This window comes from Lolium perenne, chromosome 4 (assembly GCF_019359855.2).
Source record: "Lolium perenne isolate Kyuss_39 chromosome 4, Kyuss_2.0, whole genome shotgun sequence".
Lineage (NCBI taxonomy): Eukaryota > Viridiplantae > Streptophyta > Magnoliopsida > Poales > Poaceae > Lolium > Lolium perenne.
In genome coordinates, this window is record NC_067247.2 from 2,745,058 (window position 1) to 2,769,761 (window position 24,704).

A 24,704-nucleotide genomic window follows, 5' to 3' on the forward strand; every position below is an offset into this window, starting at 1 on the left:
CTGAATAGTGGTACTTCTCATTTTCTGCACCTACTAAGATAGCCAGCCCGTTCGGCCCACAATGAACAGTTCCATTTCACCATTTCTAGAGACATTTATCTAATTCAATTTTAAACATAAACTTCAAAATTTAATATCTCTTAAACAACAACTCTAAATGACATTATTATTTTTCCTATATGTCAAAAATTAAATCATATCTCACATGCCACTGGTCTCATATTTGTAGGTTTAACAAAGGATTATTGATGAATTAAACTTGATGCTATGTATATATTAACACAGGAGAATTCATAACTCACTCATAAAAACCCAAAGTAAATTGATACCTTTTTCTCATTCATCCAAAAAAAAGAAACTATCCAATAGAAGCAATTTCACATTTTTATTATTTTTCCTAGAATTGTTGTGTTTATTGTGTGTTATTCATTCTTTCCGGCGATACGACGATAATGGGAACAAGAGATTCAATCGAGGAATTATTCAAGTGTGAGGACCAAGATGAAGACAATGCCAAGCCAAGCAAGCCCCCACTTTGATCATGTTTCTCCTATATTTTTCCTATGCATGGTTTACCAAGTATTTATAAAGTGCATGTTATGTTGAATACTATGATAATTCTACGACTATTGCGTTGTGATGATCCTATGCTAAGTTGGTATACCATAGGTGTCATTATACCCTATTTTTGGTAACCATAGTTTGGTAAATACCCATTGGTCACTTCTTGACCATAGTGGAAATAATTTCATTAGGATGCTATCAAGAGCATCAAGCTTAAACTAGCTTCAGAAGAAAACAACTAGGTCATGGGAAGTGCTTTTTAAATCAAGCAAATGATTTTGATAAAACCTTGGGATGGACTTGTCTTGCCCAAGCGTTTTTTTTCTAAAATTAGACTTGGGAAAATGGAGAGGAGATGGAGAAGGATGTTGCAAAAAATTCCAATGTGTTGGTGCAGCTAAAATCTAGCGTCACATGTGCGACCACATTACTCTTACATGGGAAGGGGCTAAACTGGGTAGTTAATTCATCATAGTATGTGTACCTCTGGGATGGAAACCACTTTCCATCGTAAGAGGAGCACACTCCTAACGACCGGGGTTCCCCTACACTGTAGGAGCGCTCATGTGCATACTGATATGCCATGGGGTACAACTATGAGATCTCATTGAAAATGCACCATGAGGATAGGTGGCATTTCAGATGGTCAGACGGACATGGCATCCCGGTGTTGAGAGATCCACTCATGAGGGTAGGGCCTAAACTAGGGTGAACAAGTGAAAGGTTATGACCAAATGCTTCCATCGCATACCCCTTGTATGGCGAGATGTGGCCGACATGATGAGCATTTTGAGTCTTGTGGGTAAAGTGTACAACCTTTGCAAAGTGTAAAACTATTCGAATAGCCATTTCCGTGGTCATGCACAGCTAGTGAGGCCACACTGAACTTGAAAGGAGAGTTTTTATTCTTGGAAACGTGTTTTCAATTTGAAGAAGTTGGGATTATACCACGGTTGTGTTATGAGGTGGATGATGCAAGATGATGATATGGTGTTACTCATGCTTGACACAAGCCATTAGTGATATGACCAAGTTGCTATTAAAGAATGGTTTTACTAAAAGTGCTTTCAAAACAAGTTTACAGATTATCTTATACTATATCTACAAGAGAATTATATATATATTCTAGTGGGTAGCTTGCGAGTACATTCAAACATACTCACCTGGCTTTGTTGTCCCTGGCTATTAACTTGGTCAGATACGGAAGATCAGAACATGGAAAATGGTACAACGGCGTCTATGCGAACTAGGACGTTTCATAGTCAGCTGCCTGTATGGTTAAGGCATGTTGGCTAGGGCCCAAAGTTGCTCATGGTGTTTTTCCACTGGAAGTTTCTATTGGAGTTCATGTCTTTGACCTAAACGGTCAAAACCATGTACGTATATGTGTTGGGTATTTATGGATATACTTATGATATTAGTTCAATTGTGCTCAGCGACACACTGATCAGCGGATCACTGTTGTAGGCACAAGGGTAGTTCAGACAGCTAGTCCGGGGTCTCCTGGCAGCTAGAGGTTCCCATAAATCTACCCAAAGCACCCCAAACAATTTTAGCCATAAAACACTAAAAGAACAAATGGTGGGAAGTTTCAATCTCCATGCAGAAGGTGGAGACAACACATAAGGGGAACCCAACCATTTACATTTCTTCATATTCTCCCTATTTAGTTCAACATCCTGAAACAATTGTCACATAATTTTTTTGATTTGTAGAGGAATATTTGCTTTCCAAATCCACTTATTGTGGGTTCTAGAGATATCTTTTTCCAAGTACTGATATACAGATTTAGTGGAAAATTTAAAAGATTTTCCCAAGGACCAAGTTACACCATTTGGAAAATGATTCAAATTTAAATTATTGAAATCCAGGTGAATCCCATTCCATTCTTCCAGGGGCTCATAGTGTAAGCGCCTTTGAAAAGGCAGAACAAGCTGCATATTGACAAAATCCTTTACACTAAAATCCTGATCCTCACAAATCTCAAACAAGGTCGGGAAACACTCACACAGAGCAGGACCATCAATCGAGGGGTCTTTCCAAACCTCATGAAGTTTCCACTATTCAAAATCACTTTTCTCCCCTTCATATAAAAATCCTTTACCTTCAACAAGGATTTCTAGCATGGATAAACATTGAACTTAGCTTTCACAGAAGCTACAGAACAATTTTGCAAATATTTGGCTTTGAAAATCTATTGCCACAAGCCATGTTGGGTCTCTAACCGCCACCACCATTTGCAAAGGATACTAACATTCATTTTCCTTAGGTCTTTAACTACCAGACCTCCTTTATTTCTAGATCTGCAAACTCGAGTCCATTTTAACATGTCGTATGTTCTTTTACCTATTTTCCTCTACCAGAAAAACCTTCTCCTATGTTTATTCAATTTCTCAATAAAGCTATATGACGAGCAAATACCCAACCGGGTAGGCCCATAAGGTGGAGACAACACATAGAACCATGGAGGCTCGTGGCCCACTTAAGGCCGCCCCTCCCTGATGGGCTTACACAAGACTGGTCCGGCTCTCGCTGAGGCAAGATCCAACAGGAGATCACATCCAAGCCGGCTTACCAGACTTGACGTACAAGGAAAAAATAGTAGCCGGCTCCTCTTAGGACTCCGACCCCGAGACGGTTCGGGATAGATCTGTAACCCTAGCCGGCCGTGTATATAAGGCCGATAGGGGCCTCCTTAGAGGGCAGAGCGAAAAGAGAGAGATGAAACAATAGAGCTTATGAGCAATCTTGTAATCTAGAATAAATACAACAAAGAGGAGTAGCACACAGATTAGTTGTCACTATCCACATGCTTACTACCAGATTTCTCGAACAAACACACACATCCCCCACACAGGTTCTTGCATATAAGTTTGATCAGAACATAGCTTACATGAATGGGGTAAAATATGTATCTACAAATACATCATGCACAAAATATCAATTGCATCTCATAAGTCATCTTATAACAAAAGATCCACCATCAAGGTAATACATATATGACCACAATCATGTAGGCAGCTAATGTGGCTCTAATTAGTAAAGAACATAGATAGAAATTGATAACAGCTACTTCCACAAACCCATAGTCTAGGGGTGGACTACTCCTTTTTTATCATGGCGTCAATAGTGATGATGTTGACAGAGGCGGAGGAGCAACCGGGGATGACTCTGGCAGTGTTTCTCAATCCAATCTTCGCATGTCTTCTCTATTTCATGTATTATGTGTTTCACGGCCGCCTCTTTGCGATTTCACTGATGGGGTCTTATTTATAGATGATTTTAGGTCAAGACGGATGTGTGGGCATCAAAACCGAGGCGAAAGGTGCCACGAGGTGGCCGTGGGCCCCCATGGCGTGGCCAAAGGGGCAACCGTGCCATGGTCCCCACTAGGCGTCTCGTTGGCCTCCTCATGCACTTCTTCTCATCCTCTGGCTTTTACCAAAAAATGACGTGGCAAAAGGTTTGGGTCCATTTAACGTCCGGAAGGTCCTTGAAACTAAAAAATACGCAACATAGGGTTTTCCTGTTATGCAACATTAGAAACAAATAAATGGGGACTTTGTGGAAAATCCCCAAAATCAATTTAAAACATGTAGGGAACCTCATATATCATGCAAATATCAAGGAATATCATATAATAAACAGCAAAGTACATGGATACATTTTACATGTATCAACATCCCCAAGCTTAACCTATGCTCGTCCTCGAGCATAAAGGTGATAAAACAAACATGGACTTTGGGGTTTCTCATCATTAGTTGCATATTTTTAAAGATCATTGTTGCTCGAGGTGTAAACAAGAATTAAGAATAGACAACAATTAAACAAGCAAAGCATAGAGTAATAGTTCACATAAAACATTAAGATCATAAGAGACAAAAGATATCTTGCACCATATTACTCTTTCAAAATCCCAATGTATGTTGCAAACTTTTTGTGGAAGTGTGTGCATAGTGTATATATTCCTATTAGTTGGTATAAGGATAGATTGTAAAGACACGGTCTTTTGACTTAGGTAAGGATAGGTTGGGCCCTTCGCAGAGGGAAGCAGGGATTAATACATAATGTGCACGTCTGGAGGTTAGAAGTGCCTGTGGATGTGGGAACGTTCTTGTGCAAGGTAGGTGAATACTAACATGGTGATCTTCCATGCTAACACCAGCTACTTGAGAGTGGTTCCCATTTTTACGCCCCCTCCCCACTTTGTCTCTCGAGCTTGGAGGAGGAGATTACCTTTTTTATTTGTTTATTAGTTTGAAACTGGGCATTCCTTTAACAATTCTCTTGCATATTAAAACAAGCAAAATTTGCATGCTCATCATTGGGTGTAAGCACGTTTAGAATGGAGGATCACAATATCAGTACTACTTCCCAAGAATAAACATCGACACAACAATGAACCTGGAATCATAGTCCTTACCAATATGCAAAATTTTACTTGGGTATGGTATGGTTACCATTGGGTAAATTATAGTGGACTCATATAATAAAAATAATTTGGCTCAAAGGGCAGTTGGCTACACAAGCATAATTCATGATTATTGTTAGAAGGGCTAGCAAAGGGGAGAAGGTGACCAGTAGTAGCATGCAACCTTGTTCATTAGGATAGTCAATTTCGTCAGGTGAAAAAATAAATTATGTGACTTACAACTTAATTTCTATGAGACCTATCACTAAATAAGAAACTTGCAGGCACTTTCTGCTCTATAATAAAAGCAATAGACACATGATTAGAACAATCACATTTTTACCTTTGCAAATATTTTTCCCTTCCCAAGCATTTTATTTCTTCACAATTTTATTCCAGTAGTTATAAGATAAAGCATGTGACAAGCATACTAGTGGTGGTCCTTATTTCATATGTAGAGACGCAATCTTAAACAAAAACTAAACAAAAAGACGCTATGAGTTTATAGACTTTCTCATAGTGCTAAAAAAACAGAGTTTGAAGATTTGCAAACAGAGATTTTTGTTGGTGTAGGAGGGATGCCTTTGGCATCCCCAATTTTATGGTTTGAACCATTATTGGATGAACCTTGATTTGGTTTGGTTTCATTCACTGTGAAAAAACTTCACAACAAAAACTTCTCCCACTCTTTTCTGCGGGTTTAGTGGCATTTAGATAGATAGCATGCTGTGATTAAAACCCAAATAATTTTGTCCAGAGAGTTTCCAAAGTGCCTAACATCAAATAAACATCAAAAGACCCATAAAAATCAAATGGGAACTCAAAAGAGCCAGTTAATTAAATAAGACACAATCTGTCAAAAATAGTAGCTGCAACAAAACAATTTTTGAAACGCCACTTAGATAATCAGAAAAATCTGAAAGTTTACGAGCATGCAGAGGAACAAAAGATGAACTCGCGGTAAAAAAATAGCATCATACGAGCTACAGGAATTTTTGAAGAATATTTTTGGTAAACAGAAATGCGGAGAAAACAGCAACTCGTGCATTTGTACTCATCTTTTAGAATCCAAATGGGTTAAACTTGACACTTTATTTTAAAAACTCAAAAAGCAACATAAAAAACCAACCTAACAAGATACAATAAAAATTCAAAACAAAAACAAAAATAAAATAATCGGGTTTCCTTCCGCAAAGCGCTTTCTTTATAGCCATATAGCTAGGCTTCAAACCTTTTTATTTTCAAGAGGTGCACATGTCATGGGGGCAAGTCTTCTTTGCTCAATCCTTCTTCCTTGGGAAGTGCTCCATGCACTTCTTGTGTGGGCACTGAAACTTCACATTTCCTTCCTTTGATTCAATGATAGCACTTGTAGTTCTAAGAAAAGGTAATAAATTCTCCATATCCATGATAATAAAGTCAACAGGCACAAAAACCATATGCAACTCAACCATAACATTATTAATTGTACCTAATGCATGCTTGGTAGAAGAATCAGCAAGTAATAAATCAATGTTGCATTTTTCCATAGGACCAATGTTTAAAGTTTCATATACAGTTTTAGGAATAGCATAAACACGACATCCTAAGTCAAGTACAGCAGTGCATGTTATTTTTCCTATGGTGACTTGTATCTTTGGTTCCCATATATCTCCAAGCTTAGGTGGTATCATAGATTTCTTATTGTACCTATCAATCTTTTCTTTAATGACAAGATCAGCTATTTAAGATCCAAAACCTGCTTGGTGCATATTAATAGTGGAATCATTTGCATATTTATGAAGCATAGCTAATAATTCATGTAAGCTACACTTTTCAAGATTAAGTAGAGGATCATTAGGTATATCACTTAGCATTTTAATTTCCTCTACTTGTTTAGGTTCTTCGTCTTTCTCTTCCTTAGTGGTTCTTAGAACATGTTGGTGGGGATTCCTTTTTGGAAAAGTCTTAAATGAACCTACAGTTTTAAAAACATCACACATAAGATCAATCCTTTGTTTAATGTCTGAGATAGGTTTATCATCCTTTTTCAACTCATTTTCAAAAAGATCAATTTTTTGCATAATGTTTGAAATATCATGTTCCATTCCTTCTAATTTATCATTAGGAAATAACCCTAGATGTTCAAGGTTTCTTTTATCAGGTATTCTTTTTGTGCAATTTTCCATTCTTAATTTAAATGATCTAAGCACTTCTTTCAAATCTTCAACTTCCTTTTCTTTCTTACTTTGATCACCAAAAAGATTATTGATTATTTGAGCAGATTCATCAAGTGGTAATAAAAAATATCTACCACCCGTAGCAAAATCCTACGCATTCATCCCCCAAGATTCTAAACCATAGTAGTAAGTCAAGTTTAGTTTAACTCCACTACTAGGATTAGGGTCTTTAGCATGCATTTTATGAAATTTAAACCAAGCATCCTTCAGTGACTCTTCATAGTTTTGCTTAAAAGTAGATGTATCATTTTTAGTACGATCAAGCATTTTTTATTTAATAGGTTGTTAAACAAGATTTACCTTTTTATTGTATCCCATGATGACAAACAAAAATAAACAATACACTAATTTTTATGGGTTTTAGGATTTTTATCAAGCAAGCAAAGAAAAGAAAAAAACAAAAAACAAGGCTAGAAACAAAAATAAAAATAAAAGCAAGTATAAAGGATAAAGAGATCTTACAACTAATCCAAGATAGAGTGGAGACCTCCCCAAGCTTAGATGGCTGCAAGGTGTTGGCACTTCTTCCCCGGCAACGGCGCCAGAAATCATATCTTGATGGCAACAAAACTACACGTGTTTATCAACTAGTTGGGACTCCAAGCCCAGAGTGATGCAACAAGCATAAGTTTTCCCCACAAGGGTAACTCAATGGTTTATATCGAACTCTCAGGGAAAAAGTGGTTCTATCCTCTATCCTCTTCAAGCAACCTGCAAATGCAAAAGAAATAGTTTTGTGTCCTGTCTTAGCATAGAGACGAAGAACAAGTTAAGAGTGATAGCAAAATAAATTAAGTGATTGATACGCATTCATATGGGCATCATGTCCTAGCATAGAGACGATGCAACACATCTCACTAATACTCCCTTAGTTGGGAAAACTCCTTCAACCATGTTTAAGAATTAACAGAGTACTGCCTTAAGAACATTGACATGATGTTTATTGACACTATACTATCTTGAGCAAACAAGGATATCTAAAATGTCACTAGCGGGACTATAGCATAAGCACTCATTTATCCCTAGTGAGGTAACAAATGGAAAGGTAAAAACCTTAGTAGCACACAAATTTGTTATCACTATCCACATGCTTACTACTAGATTACTCCAACTAACACACACATCCCCCACACGGGTTCTTGCATACAAGTTTGATCAGAACATAGAATACATGAACGGGGTAACATATGCATCTACAAATACATCATGCACAACATATCAATTGTATCTCATAACTCATTTTATAACAAAAGATCCACCATCAAGGTAATACATATATGACCACAATCATGTAGGCAGCCCATGTGGCTCTAATTAGTGAAGAAGATATAGAGAGAGTGATACAAGCTACTTCCACGAACCCATAGTCCAGGGGTGGAGTACTCCTTCTTCATCATGGCGGCGATGGTGATGATGTTGATGGAGGCGGAGGAGCAATCGGGGGCGACTTCGGTAGCGTTTCCCCCTCCAATCTTCGTAGGTCTTTTCTATTTCGTTTATTCTATGTTTTGCGGCCGCCTCTTTGCGATCTCGCTAATGGGGTCTTATTTATAGATGATTTTAGGTCAAGACGGATGCGTGGGCATCGAAACCGAGGTGAAAGGAGCCACGATGCGGTCGTGGGCCCCCATGGCGCAGCCCAAGGGTTGGCCGCGCCATGGGACTCACTAGGCGCCTCGCTGGCCTCCTCTGGCACTTCTTCTCATCATCTCGCTTTTCCCGAAAAAATGACGAGGCAAAAATTTTGGGACCGTTTGACGTCCGGAAGGTCCCTCAAACTCAAAAATACGCAAAATAGGGGTTTCTTGTTCTATTGCATTATAAACAAATAAAAGGGGACTTCGTGGAAAATCCTCAAAATCAATGTAAAACATGTAGGGAACCTCATACATCATACAAATATCAAGGAATATCATATAATAAACACACAAGTTCATGGATACATTTTACATGTATCAATCAGCCGCAATGTTCATGCCTACGTGGATGACATCGTTGTCAAGTCAAAGAAGAGCGGCGGCCTCATCGTCGACATAACGGAGACATTTGCCAACCTGCACAAGTATAGCATGAAGCTGTAACCAGAGAATTGCATCTTGGGGGTGCCGGTTGGCAAGTTACTTGGCTTCATTTTCTTAGAGCGAGGCATTACGCTTAAACCAGACAAGATTGATGAAATTGTCAAGATGGAGAAGCAAAGCTACATCAGAGATGTGCAGCGAATCGCTAGCTTTGTCACCGCAGTAAGCCGATTCATATCTCGACTCAGGGAGAAGGCGTTGCCGTTGTACCGACTGATGAAGAAGTCAGACAGATTTGAAGAAGATGCTATAGTCGGCTCCGATCTAGGTAGCACCCTTGGAGAGGGAGCCCATGTTGCTCTATGTTGCGGCGACTAATCGTGTCATCAATGTCGTTGTGGCGGTCGAGCACAAAGAAGAAGATAAAGCATAGTTGGTGCAAAGACCTGTCTACTACGTAAGCAAAGTGTTGACCGGGTCGAAACAACGCTACCCCCATTACCAGAAACTTGTTTATGGTTTCCTCATGGCAGTGCGCAAGTTGAATCACTACTTTCAAGAGCATGTCATCACAGTCGTGAGGACTGCTCCCCTAGATGACATAATCCGCAACAGAGAGGCGACTGGTCGAGTCACTAAGTGGGCCATCGAGCTAGTGGCCCACATGATCAACTACGAGCCACTTACCGCGATTAAGTCGCAAGCTTTGGCTTACTTTCTGGTCACCTGGACTGAGTCCTAGGAATTGACCAAACCACCAGGTCGCTTTACTTGAGAATGCACTTCGATGGATCAAAGATGCTCAAGGGCTCGGGGGCTAGAGTCATCCTAACATCCCCCAAAGGCAACAAGCTTAAGTACGTGTTGCAAATTCAGTTCACGGCCACTATGGGCCATTTAGCGTGGCCAAGTATGAAGCCCTCCTTCACAGGTTACGCATGGCCAAGGAGATGGGCATCAGTCGGATCGTCTGTTATGGCGACTCTGACCTTGTGGTCCAGTAGGTCAGTGGCACCTGGGATGTCACCGACCCCAATATGGCTCAGTATCATCGTACCGTGGACAAAATTGCTGGTCACTATAGAGGCCTCACGTTGAATCACATCGACGGAAGAAAGAAAGAGGCATCTGAGGCTCTCTCTCGAGTTGGCTCCTCAAGGTCGGCCGTACCACCAGGCATGTTCCTCGAGTATCGACATCAACCTTCAATCAAGATGAAAACAAAGTTTGAATTAACCAACCCAACTTCCAATGAGCTGGCTTCAGTAGCAGTTTATGCTATCATCCCGGATTAGATAGAACCATACTTGGCCTACTTACAACACCGCGAGTTACTCCCCGACAAAGTTGCAGCACAACAGATCGTGCGCTGAGCCAAGGGGTACACCATCATCGACAACCAGCTCTACAACCACAGTGCATCTGCTGTGTTCCAGCGATGTGTTTCGCCCGAAGAAGGACGACAAATTCAGAATGGCATCCACTCTGGCGACTGTGGCCATCATGCTTCGTCGCGGTCCTTAGTCGCCAAGGCATACCATCACGGATTCTTTTGGCTTACAACACATGCGGACGTAGTCGACATTGTTCATCAGTGCGAAGAATGCCAGAAGTACACGCATCAGCCGCACATGCCTGCCTCGATGCTGAAAACTATACCAATCACTTGGCCTTTTTCTGTATGGTGCATTTATATGGTTGGAACATTTAAGACGACGAGAAGCGGCTTAACTCATCTGCTCGTGGCAGTGGACAACTTCTCCAAGTGGACAAGTTTAAGACGACGAGAAGAGGCTTAACCCATTAAAAACTTGATGGTTCAACGGTGACCAAGTTTATGAAGGAGATCATATATCGCTATGGCTACCTGCACAATATCATTATCGATAACGGGACCAATTTCACAGAAGGCGACTTCGCTTGGTTCTGCAGTGTGCACGGCATCCGACTCGATCTTGCTTCAGTTGCACACCCTCAGTCGAACCAGTGGGATCTTGGGCCCACCCATGGTTTTCCATGTGCCTATGGACTAAACAAACCTAAACAAACAAAGAAGTCCATTGTTCAACCCTCGTCTAGAGATATCTAGCAGGGTAGATCTGCGGGGCCCACGAATTAGGGTATCGCTGGAAAAAGACCGTCGGAGCGCTGGAATCCCTCGAAAACCTGTATGTGGCCCTCGAATATGTGTACAAGTGTGATGGGAGGTCCATAGATGCAATTTCATGGTCCCGGGTGTGAGCCTGCTCACATGCATGCGATAACACTTAGGAAGGTTCTGCACGTGTAGGTGGAATGGTCCCGCTGCAGGTTAACCGGAGGGAAACCTGTGGGATCTTGGTCCCACCCATGGTTTTACATGTGCATATGGACTAAACAAACCTAAACAAACAAAAAAAGTCCATTTGTCTACCCTCGTCTAGAGATATCTAGGAGGGTAGATCTGCGGGGCCCACAGATTAGGATTTCGCTGAAAAAAGACCACCGGAGCGCCGAAATCCCTCGAAAACTTCCATGTGGCCCTAGCATATGTGTACAACTATGATGGAAGGTCCATATATGCAATTTCATGGTCCCGGGTGCGAGCCTGCTCACATGCATGCGATAACACTTAAGAAGGTTCTGCATGTGTAGGTGGAATGGTCTCGCTGCGGGTGAACCAAACGGAAACCTGTGGGATCTTGGGCCCACCCATGGTTTTCCATGTGCCTATGGACTGAACAAACCTAAACAAACAGAAAAGTCCATTGTTCAACCCTCGTATGGAGATATCTAGCAAGGTAGATCTGCGGGGCCCACGGATTAGGGTTTCGCTGGAAAAAGACCGTTGGAGCGCCGGAATCCCTCGAAATCCTGCATGTGGCCCTAGCATATGTGTACAAGTGTGATGGAAGGTCCATAGAAGCAATTTCATGGTCCCGGTTGTGAGCCTGCTCACATGCATGCGATAACACTAAGGAAGGTTCTGCATGTGTAGGTGGAATGGTCCCGATGCGGGTGAACCGAAGGGAAACCTGTTGGATCTTGGGCCCACCCATTGTTTTGCATGTGCATATGGACTAAAAAAACCTAAGCTATCAAAAAAGTCCATTGGTCAACCCTCTTCTAGAGATATCTTGGAGGGTAGATTTGCGGGGCCCACGGATTAGGGTTTCGTTCGAAAAAGACCGCCGGAGCGCCGAAATCCCTCGAAAACCTCCATGTGGCCCTAGGATATGTGTACAAGTGTGATGGAAGGTCCATATATGCAATTTCATGGTCCCGGGTGCGAGCCTGCTCACATGCATGCGATAACACTTAGGAAGGTTCTGCACGTGTAGGAGGAAACTCCGGCTACGGGTGAACCGGAGGGAAACCTATGGGATCTAGGGCCCACCCATGGTTTTCCATGTTCCTATGGACTAAAAAAACATAAAAAAACAAAAAAGTCCATTGGTCAACCCTCGTCTGGAGATATCTAGGGGGTAGATCTGCGGGGCCCACGGATTAGGGTTTCGCTGGAAAAAGAACGCCGGAGCGCCGGAATCCCTCGAAAATCTGCATGTGGCCCTAGCATATGTGTACAAGTGTGATGGTAGGTCCATAGATGCAATTTCATGGTCCCGGGTGCGAGCCTGCTCACATGCATGCGATAACACTTAGGAAGGTTCTGCATGTGTAGGTGGAATGGTCCCGCTGAGGGTGAATCAAAGGGAAACCTGTGGGATCTTGGGCCCACCCATGATTTTCCATGTGCCTATGGACTAAACAAACAAAAAAGTCCATTGTTCAACCCTCGTCTGGAGATATCAAGCAGGGTAGATCTGCGGGGCCCACGGATTAGGGTTTCGCTGGAAAAAGACCGTTGGAGCATCGAAATCCCTCGAAAACCTGCATGTGGCCCTACCATATGTGTACAAGTGTGATGGAAGGTCCATAGATGCAATTTCATGGTCCCGGGTGCGAGCCTGCACACATGCATGCGATAACACTTAGGAAGGTTCTGCACATGTATGTGGAATGGTCCCGTTGCGGGTGAACCGAAGGGAAACCTGTGGGATCTTGGGCCCACCCATGGTTTTCCATGTGCCTATGGACTAAACAAACAAAAAAGTCCATTGTTCAACCCTCGTATGGAGATATCTAGTAGGGTAGATCTGCGGGGCCCACGGATTAGGGTTTCGCTGGAAAAAGACCGTTGGAGCGCCGGAATCCCTCGAAAACCTGCATGTGGCCCTACCATATGTGTACAAGTGTGATGGAAGGTCCATAGATGCAATTTCATGGTCTCGGGTGCGAGCCTGCTCACATGCATGTGATAACACTTAGGAAGGTTCTGCACGTGTAGGTGGAATGGTCCCGCTGCGGGTGAACCGGAGGGAAACCTGTGTGATCTTGGTCCCACCCATGGTTTTCCATGTCCATATAGACTAAACAAACCTAAAAAAAGTCCATTGTTCAACCCTTTTCTAGAGATATCTAGGAGGGTACATCTGCGGGGCCCACTGATTAGGGTTTCGTTGGAAAAAAGACTGCCGGAGCGCCGGAATCCCTCGATAACCTCCATGTGGCCCTAGCATATGTGTACAAGTGTGATGGAAGGTCCATATATGCAATTTCATGGTCCCGGGTGCGAGCCTGCTCACATGCATGCGATAACACTTAGGAAGGTTCTGCACGTGTAGGAGGAAACTCCGGCTACGGGTGAACAGGGAAACCTGTGGGATCTTGGGCCCACCCATGGTTTTCCATGTGCCTATGGACTAAAAAAACCTAAATAAATAAAAAAGTCCATTGGTCAACCCTCGTCTGGAAATATCTAGGGGGTAAATCTGCGGGGCCCACGGATTAGGGTTTCGCTGAAAAAGACCGCCGGAGCGTCGGAATCCCTCGAAAACCTGCATGTGGCCCTAGCATATGTGTAAAAGTGTGAACCGGAGGGAAACCTGTGGGATCTTGGTCCCACCCATGGTTTTCCATGTGCACATGGACTAAACAAACCTAAACAAACTAAAAAGTCCATTTGTTAACCCTCGTCTAGAGATATCTAGGAGGGTAGATCTGCGGGGCCCACGGATTAGGGTTTCGTTGGAAAAAGACCGCCGGAGTGCCGGAATCCCTCGAAAACTTCCATGTGGCCCTAGCATATGTGTACAACTATGATGGAAGGTCCATATATGCAATTTCATGGTCCCGGGTGCGAGCCTACTCACATGCATGCGATAACACTTAAGAAGGTTCTGCATGTGTAGGTGGAATGGTCTCGCTGCGGGTGAACCGAAGGGAAACCTGTGGGATCTGGGGCCCACCCTTGGTTTTCCATGTGCCTATGGACTGAACAAACCTAAACAAACAAAAAAGTCCATTGTTCAACCCTCGTCTGAAGATATCTAGCCGGGTAGATCTGCGGGGCCCACGGATTAGGGTTTCGCTGGAAAAAGACCGTTGGAGCGCCAGAATCCCTCGAAAACCTGCATGTGGCCCTAGCATATGTGTACAAGTGTGATGGAAGGTCCATAGATGCAATTTCATGGTCCCGGGTGCGAGCCTGCTCACATGCATGCGATAACACTTAGGAAGGTTCTACATGTGTAGGTGGAATGGTCCCGCTGCGGGTGAACCAAAGGGAAACCTATGGGATCTTGGGCCCACCCATGGTTTTCCATGTGCATATGGACTAAAAAAACCTAAGCAAACAAAAAAGTCCATTGGTCAACCCTCTTCTAGAGATATCTAGGAGGGTAGATCTACGGGGCCCAAGGATTATGGTTTCGTTGGAAAAAGACCGCCGGAGCGCCGAAATCCCTCGAAAACCTCCATGTGGCCCTAGCATATGTGTACAAGTGTGATGGAAGGTCCATATATGCAATTACATGGTCCCGGGTGCGAGCCTGCTCACATGCATGCGATAACACTTAGGAAGGTTCTGCACGTGTAGGAGGAAACTCCGGCTACGGGTGAACCGGAGGGAAACCTGTGGGATCTTGGGCCCACCCATGGTTTTCCATGTGCCTATGGACTAAACAAACCTAAGCAAACAAAAAGTCCATTGGTCAACCCTCGTCTGGAGATATCTAGGGGGGTAGATCTGCGGGGACACGGATTAGGGTTTCGCTGGAAAAAGACCGCCGGAGCGCCGGAATCCCTCGAAAACCTGCATGTGGCCCTAGCGTATGTGTAAAAGTGTGATGGAAGGTCCATAGATGCAAATTCATGGTCTCAGGTGCGAGCCTACTCACATGCATGCGATAACACTTAGGATGGTTCTGCATGTGTAGGTGGAATGGTCTCGCTGCGGGTGAACCGAAGGGAAACCTGTGGGATCTTGGGCCCACCCATGGTTTTCCATGTGCCTATGGACTGAACAAACCTAAACAAACAAAAAAGTCCATTGTTCAGCCCTCGTCTGGAGATATCTAGCAGGGTAGATCCGCGGGGCCCACGAATTAGGATTTCACTGGAAAAAGACCGTCGGAGCGCTGGAATCCCTCGACAACCTCCATGTGGCCATAGCATATGTGTACAAGTGTGATGGAAGGTCCATAGATGCAATTTCATGGTCCCGGGTGCGAGCCTGCTCACATGCATGCGATAACACTTAGGAAGGTTCTGCACGTGTAGGTGGAATGGTCCCGCTGCGGGTGAACCGGAGGGAAACCTGTGGGATCTTGGTCCCACCCATGATTTTCCATGTGCCTATGGACTAAACAAACCTAAACAAACAAACAAAGTCCATTGGTCAACCCTCGTCTAGAGATATCTAGGAGGGTAGATCTGCGGGGCCCACGGATTAGGGTTTCGCTGGAAAAAGACCGCCGGAGCGCCGGAATCCCTCGAAAACCTCCATGTGGCCCTAGCATATGTGTACAAGTGTGATGGAAGGTCCATATATGCAATTTCATGGTCCCGGGTGCGAGCCTGCTCACATGCATGCGATAATACTTAGGAAGGTTCTGCACGTGTAGGTGGAAACTCCGTCTACGGGTGTACCGGAGGGAAACCTGTGGCATCTTGGGCTCACCCATGGTTTTCCATGTGCCTATGGACTAAACAAACCTAAACAAACAAAAAAGTCCATTTGTCAAGCCTCGTCTGGAGATATCTAGGGGGGTAGATCTGCGGGGCCCACGAATTAGGGTTTCGCTGGAAAAAGACCACCGGAGCGCCGGAATCCCTCGAAAACATGCATGTGGCCCTAGCATATGTGTACAAGTGTGATGTAAGGTCCATAGATGCAATTTCATGGTCCCGGGTGCGAGCCTGCTCACATGCATGTGATAACACTTAGGAAGGTTCTGCATCTGTAGGTGGAATGGTCCCGCTACGGGTGAACCGAAGGGAAACCTGTGGGATCTTGGGCCCACCCATGGTTTTCCATGTGCCTATAGACTAAACAAACAAAAAAGTCCATTCTTCAACCCTCGTATGGAGATATCTCGCAGGGTAGATCTGCGGGGCCCACGGATTAGGGTTTCGCTGGAAAAAGACCGTTGGAGCGCCCGAATCCCTCGAAAACCTGCATGTGGCACTACCATATGTGTTCATGTGTGATGGAAGGTCCATAGATGCAATTTCATGATCTCAGGTGCGAGCCTGCTCACATGCACGCGATAACACTTAGGAAGGTTCTGCACGTGTAGGTGGAATGGTCCCGCTGCGGGTGAACCGGAGGGAAACCTGTGGGATCTTGGTCCCACCCAAGGTTTTCCATGTGCATATGGACTAAACAAACCTAAAAAAAGTCCATTGTTCAACCCTTTTCTAGAGATATCTAGGAGGGTACATCTGCGGGGCCCACGGATTAGGGTTTCATTGGAAAAAGACCGCCGGAGCGCCGGAATCCCTCGATAACCTCCAAATGGCCCTAGCATATGTGTACAAGTGTGATGGAAGGTCCATATATGCAATTTCATGGTCCCGGGTGCGAGCCTGCTCACATGCATGCGTTAACACTTAGGAAGGTTCTGCACGTGTAGGAGGAAACTCCGGCTACAGGTGAACCGTAGGGAAACCTTTGGGATCTTGGGCCCACCCATGGTTTTCCATGTGCCTATGGACTAAAAAAACCTAAACAAATAAAAAAGTCCATTGGTCAACCCTCGTCTAGAGATATTTAGGGGGGTAGATCTGCGGGGCCCACGGATTAGGGTTTCGCTGGAAAAAGACCGCCGGACCGCCGGAATCCATCGAAAACCTGCATGTGGCCCTAGCGTATGTGTACAAGTGTGATGGAAGGTCCATAGATGCAATTTCATGGTCCCGGGTGCGAGCCTGCTCACATGCATGCGATAACACTTAGGAAGGTTCTCCACATGTAGGAGGAAACTCCGGCTACGGGTGAACCGGAGGGAAACCTGTGGGATCTTGGGCCCACCCAAGGTTTTCCATGTGCCTATGGACTAAACAAACCTAAACAAACAAAAAAGTCCATTGGTCAACCCTCGTCTGGAGATATCTAGGAGGGTAGATCTGCGGGGCCCACGGATTAGGGTTTCGCTGGAAAAAGACCGCCGGAGCGCCGAAATCCCTTGAAAGCCTGCATGTAGCCCTAGCATATGTGTAAAAGTGTGAGGGGAGGTCCATAGATGCAATTTCATGATCCTGGGTGCGAGCCTGCTCACATGCATGCGATAACACTTAGGAAGGTTCTGCATGTGTAGGTGGAATGGTCCCGCTGCGGGTGCACCGAAGGGAAACTTGTGGGATCTTGGGCCCACCCATGCTTTTCTATGTGCCTGTGGACTAAACAAACCTAAACAAACAAAAAAGTCCATCGTTCAACCCTCGTCTGGAGATATCTAGCAGGGTAGATCTGCGGGGCCCACGGATTAGGGTTTCGCTGGAAAAAGACCGTCGGAGCGCCGGAATCCCTCGAAAACCTGCATGTGGCCCTAGCATATGTGTACAAGTGTGATGGAAGGTCCATAGATGCAATTTCATGGTCCCGGGTGCGAGCCTGCTCACATGCATGCGATAACACTTAGGAAGGTTATGCACGTGTAGGTGGAATGGTCCCGCTGCGGGTGAACCGGAGGGAAACCTGTGGGATCTTGGTCCCACCCATGGTTTTCGATGTGCATATGGACTAAACAAACCTAAACAAACAAAAAGTCCATTTTTTGGGACTACAAGCGCAGAGTGTTGTAGCAAGTGACTCTTTCCCCACAGAGATGACTCGGGGTTTATTATTGAACACAAGGACCTGTAGCCTCTCCTTCTCCCTTTTCAGGAAATACCTAGATAACAAGAAAAAAAATCCTTGTGTCCCCAACTCAACTGTGGTGTTTGTGAGGCAACACGGTGTATTAGACGAGATGAAAACAAAAAGGGAAATATGTTAAAACTGTAAAAGTAAATGCAATAAATGTTTTTTTATTTTCATAATATTTTAGTGCCAAAAATGTAAATGTAAGTAAAGTAAAGTAAAACTGTTTTCTTACAGTAAAAAGTGGACCAGGGTTCATGGGTTCACTTGACCTATCTCTCATAAACATAGTGGCACGAATATAGCACTTCTAGACAATATAAATGCTATGCAATTTCTTATTGTTGTGTTTGATTTGCATTTATATGGGCATCAAGTTGTAATGTAGAGATGATTCAATAGATCTCTCTAATACTCCTCCAAGTATGGGTACAACCAAGCACACCTAGATTTAAGTGACTGCACTTTTAATGATGGCACAAAGTATTACTTTAAGTGGTGACATGATATTGGATATCTCATGCGCTACCTTGAATATATGAGACCATCTTTGTTGTCACTAGATGGACAAAGAAACCTGCATCCCATTCTCCCTAATGAGGTAAAAATAGAAAGGTAAAAACCATAGTAGTTCCATATTTTTTTTGTCACTATCTAGTTGCTACTACAAGTTTACACCATCTAACACACACGTTCCCCCTCTCGCGTCCTAGCATACTAGTTTGATCAGAATATGTACACATGAACGGAGTAATAATATGCGTCAATAAATACATCAAACAAAAACTGAAATTGCATCTCATAACTCATCTCATAATCAAAAGATCCACCATAAAGGAATTAAATAGATTACCATAATCATGTAGGGCAGCTCATATGGTTCTAAACATGATATGACATAGAGAGAGATCAAGCTACTGCCATAAACCCGTAGTTCAGAGGTGGACTACTCCCTTCTCATCATGACGACGACGCTTCCCCCACAAATCTTCGACAACGGTGAATTTTCTATCAGCTATTTTGGTGTTTTGATCGTGGTGCTACCCTCCCTCTGGATCGCGAAGAGGGGCATATATATAGTTAGTTTTAGGTCAAGAAGGATCTGTAGGCAAAAGAATCAGGGCAAATGAATGGCCGAGGGGATAGATGCCTCCTATGGCGTGCCTGGGCCCACTGGGCGCGCCATAGGTGGTATGGGGCTCCAGGTGGCTCCAGCTTTCCTCCTTGGTCCCCAAGTCTTCTATTTCCAAAAAAAAATACGTGGCAAAAATCCCCGTTGCGTGTGAGATCCATAAGGTTCCTGAATGTAAAAAATAGGGGAAAACAGGAGTTTCCTGCTTCCCAAGCGTACATGTCGAGGACCAAAGCAAATGCCATTTACTGGTTGATTCTGGTGGACAAACCTGCACCACTTGCAAGGAGTAGGTCGTGGAAGAACATTGAGATCACCTTCTCGAGGGCGACCATCCATGGTTCGACCTACTTCCAGGGGAAAGCCCACTCCTGGTGACCCCCAACCATCGCCAAGTCTCCAATAGATAGGGTGTTGATCGATGGCAGATGCTCATGCGCCCTCATCATGCTTGCTGCCCTCGATCGTATCCAGATGCAGCACCGATTTATTCTCCCAGTGGTCAACGAGATCAAGGGGATTATACCTGGAATAGTTGGGACACCGCTGGGCCAGATCACTTTGCCCGTCACCTTCGGACGCGAAGACAACTTCAGAATGGAGATGTTCCTATTTGAGGTCATCGACCTCGAGATGCCCTACAACACGATATTTGGTAGGCCACTGCTCGCCCAGTTCCTCGCCATCCCGCATGAGACCAATCTTATGATGAAGATCCCAGAACCGACCGGGGTGATAACGCTCTAAAGGGAACATTGCAATGAGGACATGTATGCTGGGCGAAGGTCGGAGGTGGCCTATCCTCCCAACATGACCGCTACTTCCACGGTGAGGAACGAGTCTGAGTTACTCAACATCAGCCGCAACTTGCCGATGGGGCAGCCAGCTAGGCCCGACCTCTCAGTACAGCCTCACGAACATGTCAGGAAGGTCTCACTCCATGAGGAAGAGCTAGACCAGACTGTGCTCATCGGAGCCAACCTTGGGCCATAGGTCGAGAAGTTTCTCATTGGTTTTCTCCGAGAGAATCCTGACGTATTCACCCAGAAACCTTCGGATGTGCTCGGTATATCGATGGACCTCGCAGAACACCGACTCAATGTATATCCGAGGGCGAGGCCGGTACGACTGAAGTTGAGGTGGTTCATACATGAGCATAATGAGTTCATAAAGAAGCAAGTTAAAACGTTATTGGATGCAAGAGAGATCGAGGAGTGCGAGTACCCGACCTAAGTCGCCAACACAGTCATCGCCAAGAAGGATAGCTGAAGCCTTCGTATGTGCATAGATTTCACGAGTCTTAACAAGGCCTGCCCCAAGGATTCTTTCCCGTTGCTGCGGATAGACTAGATCAATGATTCCACGGCTGGAAGTAGGCTCTTGTGTCTACTAGATGCTTATTCAGGATACCAACAGATACATATGAGGAAGGAGGACATACTACAAAATGATGCCTTTCGGTCTAAACAATGCCGGGGCGACTTACCAGCAGACTATGCAAGTGACCTTCTTGGACCAGATAGGAAGGAACATCGAGATCTACATCGACGAACTCATCGTGAAATCAAAGGAATAGGAGGACCTCATTCCTGACCTGGAGCAGACCTTACAGAATTTGAGATGGTACTGGATCATGTTAAACCCCATGAAGTGCATCTTCGGGGTTGAGGAGGCTAAGATCCTCGGCTTCCTGGTTCCCCACCCGGGGATCGAGGGCAATCCGAAGAAGATAGAAGCAATCCTCAATATGGAGTCCCCAAAAGATCACCGCCAAATTCAGATGCTAGCTGGACACATGGTCTCTTTAAGCCGTTTCATCTCGAAGATAGGGGAGAAGACTATGCCTTTCTTCAAACTACTCTGAAACTATAAAGGGTTCGAGTGGGCTAAGGAGGTAGAGCTCGCCTTCCAGAGCTTAAAAGCGTACCTGTCTAGCCCACCAAACCTAGTTTCAATATCTCCAGGAGAAACCTTGTACCTATACATAACCTACGAACCCAGGGAATTTGCTTCATCCCTAATCGTAGAGCGAAGCGAGGACATGAAGCTCGAGAAGGTTCAGAGGCCAGTGTACTACGTCAGCGAAATCCTACATGGACCAAAGGAGCGCTACCCGCAGATCCAGAAAATCCTCTATGCAGTACTGCTGATGACGCGAAAGCGGAAACACTACTTCTATGCACACCAGGTTGTGGTTCACACCGGCTACCCACTCGACACGATCTTGACTAACCAGGAGAATACTGTGAGGATCGCTTAGTGGAGCATCGATCTCGCTAACTATGAAATTATGTTCACCCCCAGGCAACCCATTAAGCCCAGGCCTTGGACGATTTCCTTAATGAGGGGTCAAACGAGGTGGCCACCACGGAGACCCCTGAGGATCAGAAAAGGGTATGGACCCTGTTAATGGATGGATCACTAACATTACAGGGCACAGGGGATGGCCTCGTCCTTATCGCCCCAACATGAAGCGGCTCCAGTACGCCCTGCAGATTCTGTTTCATGCGTCCAACAATGTTGCAGAATACGCGGGGATCTTGGAAGGTTGGAGGGTCACGGCAGCCCTCTAGATATGATACCTGACAGTCAAGGGAGACTTGCATCTGGTAAAGAAGCTGATCAACAAAAGTTAAAGGACCAATGATGATACTATGATGCTCTACCTGTAGGAAGTTCAGAGACTCAAGTCCAAATTCCTCTGTATTGATTTTGAATACATCCCGCGGCGTGACAACTGCCTTGCAGACGCATTGGCAAGAAAGCTTTGCCGCGACTTCAAGGATCAGTGGGAGTCTTCGTTGAAAAGCTCTCCAAGGCATCTGTGATGCTACTAGAGGATCAACCTGAAGGGGAAGCAGGTGAAGGAGCTCAAGACGTCGAGATTACTACACCCAGAGGTGGCCGGTGAAATAGTAGCGGATACCACTAGGTCGCAAGCCGCTCAGGCCGAGGAAGAAAAGGCAAGCACTGATGCACGTTTCCCCAGCACTCAACCACAGTAGGATGCCACTGGTGGTAATCCCGGAAGCGAAGCACTAATTATTGGCTTCACCCCGGTGCCCTCCAAGCCTGGCAACTCAGATGAGTGGATGGGCCCGATTATCAGGTATCTGACGATTAGCCAGACCCTGGAGGAGCAAGATCCGGCAGAAAGGATTACGCGTAGGGCTGCGCGGTATGCGGTGGTCAAAGGAGAACTGTATCGCCAAGGGGGCTCTCGGGGTTCTCACTCGATGTATCACCTCTGAGGAAGGAAGGCTCATGTTGGAGGAGATTCACAGAGGTCTGTGCGGCGCCTGCGCCTCCTTCTGAGCTATGGTCGATAAGGCCTTTCATCAAGGTTTTTACTGGTCTACGGAGGTTCAGGACGCCGCTGACATAGTAAGGCGGTGCAGGGCATGCCAGTTCTACACACAGAAGATGCACCAACCAGTGCATGCACTGCAGACTATTCCACTCACTTGACCGTTTGCGACCTGGGGGCTGGACCTTCTTGAGCCTTTCCTTAAATAGCCCGAGGGCTACACCCACCTCGTGGTCATGATCGACTACTTCACTACGTGGATTGAGGTGGAGCCACTGACAACCATCACCACCGCCAAAGTCTGCAACTTTGTCCATCACAACATCTTCACTCATTTCGGCATCCCAAGCAGGGTCATTACGGATAACGGCAGCCAATTCGCTAGCGAGACCTTCATTGATTTTTGCGAGGAGTTCATATTCACGCTTTGCTTCGCATCGGTCGCCCATCCATAGTCTAACGGTCAGGTCGAGAGGTCCAACAGCCAGATACATCACGGGATCAAGAAGAGTGTGGAAGACCACCTCCACGACCTCTGGAGACCGTGGGTCACCAAGCTGCCCACTGTCCTCTAGGCAGTGCGCACTTAACGAAGCTGAGCTACTAGAGAGATGTCGTTCGTTCTAGTCTATGGATCGGAAGCCATACTTCCTTATGAGTTGAAGGTGAAACCGACTAGGGTCCACCTCGTCGGTGGGACTGACCAGGAACTGCCACGCATCGACGACTTGAACGTTATCAAGGAGGCATGTGAGGTCGCACTAGTACGGGAAGCAACATATCAGCAGGCCCTGAGGCGATTATACGAGAAAACCGTGAAGAAGAGGTCTTTCAAGGTGGGGAACCTCATCCTACGACTGATACAGTCTAACGTGGGAAAAAACAAAGTCAGCTCCAAGTGGGAAGGCCCCTACCATATTGTCGGAAGCCCGAGACCAGGCGCTTATTACCTCGAGAAAGATGACATAGCATACTCCAATACGTGGAATTTGGTTCAACTAAGGAGATCCTATCCCTAGCTTGGGTAGCTCGGGGGCTGCACCATCATCACCAAAAAAGAAACCAGGGAAGCATTATCTTTCCTCTATATGAATTTTCTGCAACTCATTGCAAAATTTGCTATTGACCTGGAAGTCATGACCTATTTGCTCGATAGGATTGCCTTCTCTGATACCTTTTTATTATTTTGATCTTCTTGTTCGAGGATGTGCAGCCAACATGCCTCTATCATGCCACCCGCACACCCGGGAACTGGAGGGAGTAGATTATATCACTCATACAAGACAGTCCATCATTGTCTATCAACAATAAAATTTGCAAAAAGCAGTCCATCGCGGCCTGTCAACAATAACATTTTTGGACTCTGCTAAAACTCGAGAGATCAGACCAGATCCTACGACATGGCGAGGCCGGCAGGATCCCATCCTGGGGAAACGACGGACACAATCATTATCAGACAATGCCACAGCCTTTAAATCGTTGGCCTAAAAAACATGCAGAACAGGCACCGGACTGTCGCGGATAATGACTCGGGGGGAATTATTGGTTGAACCCATGCCTAGCATCACCATAGTATTCACTACATAGGCACGGGCTGAGGGAGCCAATGTCCAGACGGAATTCACAGGACCGTCGAGGAACGCTGCTAGTGGGATAGAAGCGGATGGCTTCCCAACGAGCAAGAGTATTCAGGGCTAGCCAAAACTCTCACTCATCTTAAACACGATAGCAATTACACTAGTAGCAGGGTACCACCCTCCGGGGAAGGTAACAATAAAAAAGTGTTCATCCACAACCCTGAGGAAATTACTGGGGAAACATTGCCAGCGGCACGGAGACGGATGGCATCCCAGACGAGCCAATGTG

General features: G+C 45.1%; 1 protein-coding gene across 1 annotated transcript; it reads left to right on the top strand.

The window, feature by feature from the left end:
* The first annotated feature begins 23,449 nt into the window (after nucleotides 1–23,449).
* On the top strand, nucleotides 23,450–23,857 carry LOC139830789 (uncharacterized). Its single transcript, XM_071819622.1, has one exon. The coding sequence runs from the start codon at nucleotides 23,450–23,452 to the stop codon at nucleotides 23,855–23,857; it is 408 nt and encodes a 135-aa protein (XP_071675723.1).
* The last annotated feature ends 847 nt before the right edge of the window (nucleotides 23,858–24,704 follow it).